General features: G+C 33.7%; 1 protein-coding gene across 1 annotated transcript in view; it reads left to right on the forward strand.

Annotated features, from left to right (window-relative positions):
• The first annotated feature begins 222 nt into the window (after positions 1–222).
• Positions 223–6,776, forward strand: part of MAP3K2 (mitogen-activated protein kinase kinase kinase 2) — a 208,349-nt gene continuing 201,795 nt past the window's right edge. The window contains exons 1-4 of the mRNA XM_006903148.1: positions 223–295; positions 2,072–2,187; positions 3,625–3,665; positions 5,857–5,956. Coding sequence (XP_006903210.1) covers positions 289–295; positions 2,072–2,187; positions 3,625–3,665; positions 5,857–5,956 — 264 coding nt within the window. The 5' untranslated portion in view covers positions 223–288. The remainder of the gene's footprint in view (positions 296–2,071; positions 2,188–3,624; positions 3,666–5,856; positions 5,957–6,776) is intronic.

Below are 6,776 nucleotides of genomic sequence, written 5' to 3' on the forward strand. Positions count from 1 at the left end.
GCAACAATGAATGAATGGAATTCCAAAATCTCTGTAGATGTTCATTGAAATGAATAATAATAATAAAACAAAAATAATAATGAAACAAAAATACTAAAAGAAAATACTAAAAAAATTACCTTCAAAGTAAAAAGAAAAAAAGCCTCTTTTCTTTGACTTTTAGGCTTTTTTTTTGCTACTTCTCTTTCTTTTTTCTAATGAATGAATCTTTTTACCCCTTAAGGTAATAAAGAATGCTGATGGGAGGAGAACTCTTTCCCTAGTTTACAGATTGTCCAGGTGGTTGCTATGATGGGTGAGTTAAAACTATTTTTGATCTATAAATAAAAAACATAATATGAGAAAGGATTTTAGTGCATGACAACCTTCTTATAAAGGATTTTAAATTTTTTTCTATTTACTTTATTAGATTTTCAATTAAAGTGCTTACTTGAACTAAATGGAATGACAGTTTTGATGCAGGACATTGCCAGAAAAATAAGGCTTTTATTATTAGTGATTGCAGCAGTAGACTCAGCGGGGTCAGAGATTGTGAGGATGATGCAGGATAGGACAAGTTTCAGACCTACTGTTCATAGAGTTGCACTGAGTCGTACTTGACTCAGCAGCATAACAGCAACACTTAATGCATAACAGAAAGTCATATCAGGTAAGCTTTATTCCTGTTTGATTCAAAACTGAGGAATATTTTTTTTCCTGTTAATAAACGAAATAATCTAGCTCAGTCCTCTTGACAATGCCTCTGGTGGCCTAGTGGTAAGGATTCATGTTGCCAACCCAAAGGTATGCAGTTTGCCTCCACTAGATGCTTCTTGGGAGAAAAATGGACAATCTCCTATTGTGTGATTTATAGCCTCTGAAAACTCACTGGAGGCTTAGCTATCAGTCTGACTCTACAACACATTGCAACAAAGTGACTCAGTTATTAGCTAGATTTGGCATTATTATGAAAAGATACTTTATATGGGATTATAAAATTATCCCTAAACTAATAAAATAGTTGGAATTATTTTTAAACTTTGATACGCAGATAGTTTCATCACAGAATACAATATAGGGGCAAAGTTATTCAATTAAGATATTCTTTAAATTTGAAAGACTGTTAGCTTTTTGAATTGCCAGAAAGAGAAAAAAAATACATACTAAACAAACATACATTCACATTATAAAATAAACCTTTTTTACATCATTATAATTCTAGGAACATAAATTAATACTCACCAGAATTGTTACATTGTAAAATATTATTTACTAGTTTGCTAATTGCCTTGTACTATTAATATACTTTATTTGCAATTGAAAATAAATTGTTGTCCCCAGAGTTCAAGAGAAATTATAATTTGCATTACTAGAAAAGACAATATTATAATTTCAGAAAGAAATCTTTGTTATATTTGAAATGTAGTCCATGATACTTGCTTTCTTCAGTTTTATGATTTGGAAATTTTTATAACAAAATAATCTTTCTTACATTATGACCTTTTATAATTGTTACTGGATTAGATCATACAATCTTTTATTATGTTTAGAGTGTTATTGAACCATGTGGTGAAGGTTTGAGGACACACTTTTGAATATTCATAAATAAAGTCTTTTCATTTCCCCTCCCCTGAATTTATTAAATTGTGATGGTAAATGAATCTTCTCTGAAATGAATCTTCATCATGGTATTAACAGAAATTTACTTCCCCTTTACTTAATTGTTTTAATTAAGATTTTAGAGGCTTGTTGATTTTTATTTGAGGAGTTATTGGATAAAATTTGCTATCACTGAATCTATTTTTACCCTTATTCTGGGTCATTACATCGTTAGAAGAATCAGAATTACTGTATTTTGTCTGTAAATGTTTCGTGTGTAGACTGTTAGTCTGGAGCTAGCATTTTAGTGTGTTTTAAATCTTATTTCCCCGCAATTATGAAATAATAATTTCTCATCAAAATCATTAAAGTCTTTTCATCTAAAAATGTTCTGCGTGGACTTTTGCATTACACTCTGTGGTAAATTTTGTATTTGAGTGTGTGATGAATTTATTTAAATTACTATTCTGTGTGCTATTTTAAAAATGCTTAGATGATCAGCAAGCTTTGAACTCAATCATGCAAGATCTGGCTGTCCTTCATAAGGCCAGTCGACCAGCAGTATCCTTACAGGAAGCCAGAAAAACAAAATCTTTATCACCAAAACAGGTATTTCTTTAAATTGTCCTTTGATGAAATGTAAATCATTGCTTCATGAGTTATTTTTTTTTTTAATATGTTGGTGTTGTAGAAAGTTTGTTAAAATATTTTGCTTTTATGTTTAATGAAATATTTTAAAGTTGCTTATATTCTCCTAAATTTGCATTTATGAAATAACAGTTTTTTAGAGAAATATTATTTTTATATACTATGATATCTGCTCATAAGAGCTATTATTTTGTAACTGGGTTATCAGTCTTGTGGAGGCCCAGGAGTATTCTGTAAACTTTTGTTATAATACTCTTTTCTGAGATGGTATTACCAAAACATTTGTTCCCAGTCTGCAGGTTTTTTCACCCTGTTGGAAAAAGTTTTTGATGTGCACAGGGATTTAATCTTTAGAAGGCCCATGCATCAATTTTATCCTCTTTAGATTGTGCATTTCTGGCAGTCTCTTTATACCTTGGACTAGCACTTCTAAACTTGATCCCAGTTTGTCTCTCATGATAACAAGATTTTGGGCTTTACTCCTAGGTTTCTGATCCACCTTGAGTTGATTTTTGTGTATGGTGTGTGAGATGTGGCTCCTGTTTCAGCTTTCTGCAAGTAGCAGTCCAGTTTTGCCAGCACCATTTATTGAAGAGGTTCTCATTTCCCCATTTGATAGCTTTGATATCCTTGTCGACTTTTCAGTTGTCCATAGATAGCTGGGTCTGTTTCTGGGATCTCAATTCTGTTCCATTACTCTATGTGCTTTTCATTGTACCTGTACCATGCTGTTTTGGTTACCACCGCTGTGTAGAGGGTTTTGAGGTCAGGGAGAACTATGCCTCTAACCTTTTTTAGAGCAAATAATCATATTATGTTACCATTATGTAGGTAAATATAAGATGGGCAAGAAAGAGAATTCAAATCTACTAGCGACTGCATCAGAATGATTCTTACTCTTTTAAAAGAAGTAAGAATCATTTTGATTCTTATAAATGAACTTAGATGAATATGTCCATCTTGAAAAGTAGAAAGATAGCATATCTACCCCATACTTATATTTACCAACATAATCTCAGCTTGCTCTTTGGCAAGCACTATTGTTTAGGGAGCTTTGATGGCATAGTAGGTAAGGAATTGTGCTGCTAATACAAAGGCTTTGTGCATCTTTTATAGTTCAACTCCACCAGGGGCGAATAGTGGAGATGAACACTCTCTTCCTATATACTTTATAGCCTAATAATCCCCCCTCCCCCGGAGCATCACTGTGAGTTAGAATTGACTCTGTGGCAGTGTGTTTATTTTTACTAGTTGATTGAAGTTAGCACAAAAGAAGGAGATCTCCTTCTCTTTATTCTGTCTAAATTAATAACCAATAAAACAATTAGTTAGAAATTCTAGCAATTTTTATCTGATTTATTAATAATTTTATTCTTATGACTTGAAATTTCATTGCAGAATGATGTTCGAGTAAAATTTGAACATAGAGGAGAAAAACGGTAAGTAAGAAAACAGTTTATTGCATTAATCCAACATGTTACCTAGTTAAGTCATTAAAAATTCTATAATTTTTTTAATGAAAGTTAAGCGTACACACCTAGAATAGAATAGTTCTTGCTAATTTGTAATAAGTACTTAGATTTAGCATCACCTAAACATTAGAAGTAATTAATGTTTTAGTTTATAATACTTTTCAAGCCATACTTTATTAACCAAGCCCTGGATTGTGTAAAGTTGAAGATAAGATTCTTTTCAGATCTATTTAAGAAATTGTGGGTAACATTGAAATCTAAATTAATTCATCTTAAAGCATTACTGATGTGTATGGGTAGAGTATTGGCATGTGCATTTCCCTTCACAAACATTATTTGGGCACATGACACTGGGTAGGCTTGGCAAGTAACTTGAGTTTTATAGTTTATAAAATAGATGCAACTGATCAAATGTCATAGGTCAGTAAGAATACTATTTTATTGCCCATGTATTAGGAAGTTTTTCAGTTACCTATTTATAAAGATAATACATAGGTCACTATACATCACAAGTGACTTGGAAGCAGGAGTGGCATCCACTTCCTAAGTAACATTCCTCCAGAAACTCTATGAACTTTGATAAATGTTAATAGTTGTAGAGGGTCATATGGGTCACTCTGAGTCATGCTCTAAGGCAATTAACAAGTGGAAGTGGATGCCACAACTGCTTCCAAGCCTATTTTATTCAGGAGATTCACAAAAAGCAGGCCAGAGGGCCACAGACCTGAGGGCCCAAAAACCTTTTTAAATATGAGGCCAGATCCACTCAGCTCATGCCCAGTTGTGAACAAAAGCTACACCCTAGCCTCAACTGCAAACCAGAAATCATATCTTTGCAGAATCTGGTAATTGCACTCATCTTCCCAGCCTGGAATTAGCCCCAGACTAACAGCCAAAAGCCTATTTAAATACAAGGCCAACTCCAATCAGCTCACTCCCTGTTGTGAACAAAAGCCACACCCTAGTTTCAACCCCAAATCAGAAAATACACCTTAGGAGAATCTGGCCATTCTGCTCATCTTCCCAGCCTGGAAATAACCCAAGACTGGTTTAGCAGTGGTATACTTCTAACCTTTTCTCTTGTAGTAGTGGTTGATTAAAAAGTTGCTAAGAAACACAATGGTAGTTTGAGATGGTGAGATTTCATTTCTAATATTTGTCTCTTCCTAAATTTAGTTAATTGAAAGATCTGTCCTTTTAAAAAATTTTTTAAAAGCCACAAAACAACTCATTGCTGACCCTCTAGTGTTTTCAGAGTCTGTAAATCACTCAGAGAATATTTGCCATATTTCTCCTATGGAGCAGCTGATTGATTTGAACTGCATGCCTTTGGGATGGAAACACAGCTGCTTACCCCACTAGGCTACCTGAAGACATTAAAAAGACTCACAAACTATATAACTGAGAATTTAGAAACATGGAGACGATGACTATGAGATATACCTACTATATACTATTATAATTCTTCTCCAATCTACTTTTTTCCCCCTTAAGACCTTTTTATACACAGTTTTCCACATTTAAAAAATTCATTCAACATTGTTTATTCAGTACAGATTTTGTATCATGGACTTTGTTGCCCCTGAGGAGATGATGTGAGAAAACAGACCTGGCCCCTCTTTTTGTGGGAGTTTACAGCCCCGTGTGATAGGTCAGTCCTCTCTAGGTCAACCCTTTAGGTTATAGGAAAAAAATACTAGGATTTTAACTTCTTTTTAAAAACGTAATAATTTCTAAGTGTTTGTTTTGGAGGTATGCTTACATAATAAATGTGATCAAATGGTTTTTTCCTCTTATTATAAGATACAAGATCAAAATTTCAATCTCCAAAGAATGACTTGATTCTTTCAATCACTTTTATTGCACCCTACTGTGTGATATGTGATGGCTAATTTAATTTGCTTTCTCAGTGGATAGTTCACATTGGTCTTTAATATTCATGGTATCAATACTAATATAAAATTACAGAAAATATTTACCTTCTTCCTGCATTTTCACCAAGAGAGAACCAACTTCAGAATTCTTATACTCTATCTGTGCACTTAACCAAAATTTATAGTATTTTCATAGAGTGAATATGTATGCTGTTTTTACTTATATAATTTGTTATTAGACTGTGCCTAAGAAAATAAAATATTTTAAAATTTTCCGTGTATAGAATTCTTCAGTTCCCCAGACCAGTTAAATTGGAAGATCTGACGTCCAAAGCTAAAATTGCCTTTGGGCAATATACGGATCTACATTATACCAACAATGAGGTAAACATATATATCTTATTTTGGAAAATAGTGTTTATTTTTATGCTGTTATGGTTTTGTAGGGATTGGCCAGGACATAGTATGTTAGAGAGAAGAGTGCCACCAGTAAATTAATACCACATTCAAGTAAAATCTGATAGAAAATCAGAAAAAATATCTGGAAGGGGTACCTAACAGAGAACTGACAGATATTCAAGCTGAATTCAGAAGAGACTATGGCAATAGGGATATCAATGGCTGATGTCAGATGAATCTTGGGAAAAATAGAGAATACCAGAAAGGTGTTTATTTGTGAGATCTATCTATCTATCTATCTATCTATCTATCTATCTATCTATCATCTATCTATCTCTCAGAGTTAGAAGTATATTACTGGTAAAAACCAGCATCTTAAACAAATCGAATTCCTGAACAAAGTGATAGAACTATTACTACCGTAATACAAATAACAACGAAGAGGCGTCTTTCAAAGGTACCCGGGGAAATCCGGTGGGAAGAGGCCCTTGGGAACTGTGACAAGCGTGCTCCTGGGCGGAAGGGAAGCCTGAAAGTGGTGCACAAGGAAGCCACCTCAGATAACAATGAGGAGGCGTCTTTCAAAGGTACCCAGGGAAATCCAGAAAGAAAAACATAATCTACACAGGATTTCTACAGGACACGTCACCTTCCTTTGGAGACAGCACAACTAAACTTAAGAGACACTGGTCAAAAGAAAAATGTCAGCAGTCGACGTTTTTGGAATCACAGAAGCCAAGAAAGCTTAAGATACAAGTTGTCAGATCATGGGTTGGACAATGGAAGATATTTTCTGAAGGGACTT

Source organism: Elephantulus edwardii, unplaced genomic scaffold, assembly GCF_000299155.1.
Source record: "Elephantulus edwardii isolate Elephantulus edwardi_28Jun2011 unplaced genomic scaffold, EleEdw1.0 scaffold00523, whole genome shotgun sequence".
In the NCBI taxonomy this organism is placed as follows: Eukaryota; Metazoa; Chordata; class Mammalia; order Macroscelidea; family Macroscelididae; genus Elephantulus; species Elephantulus edwardii.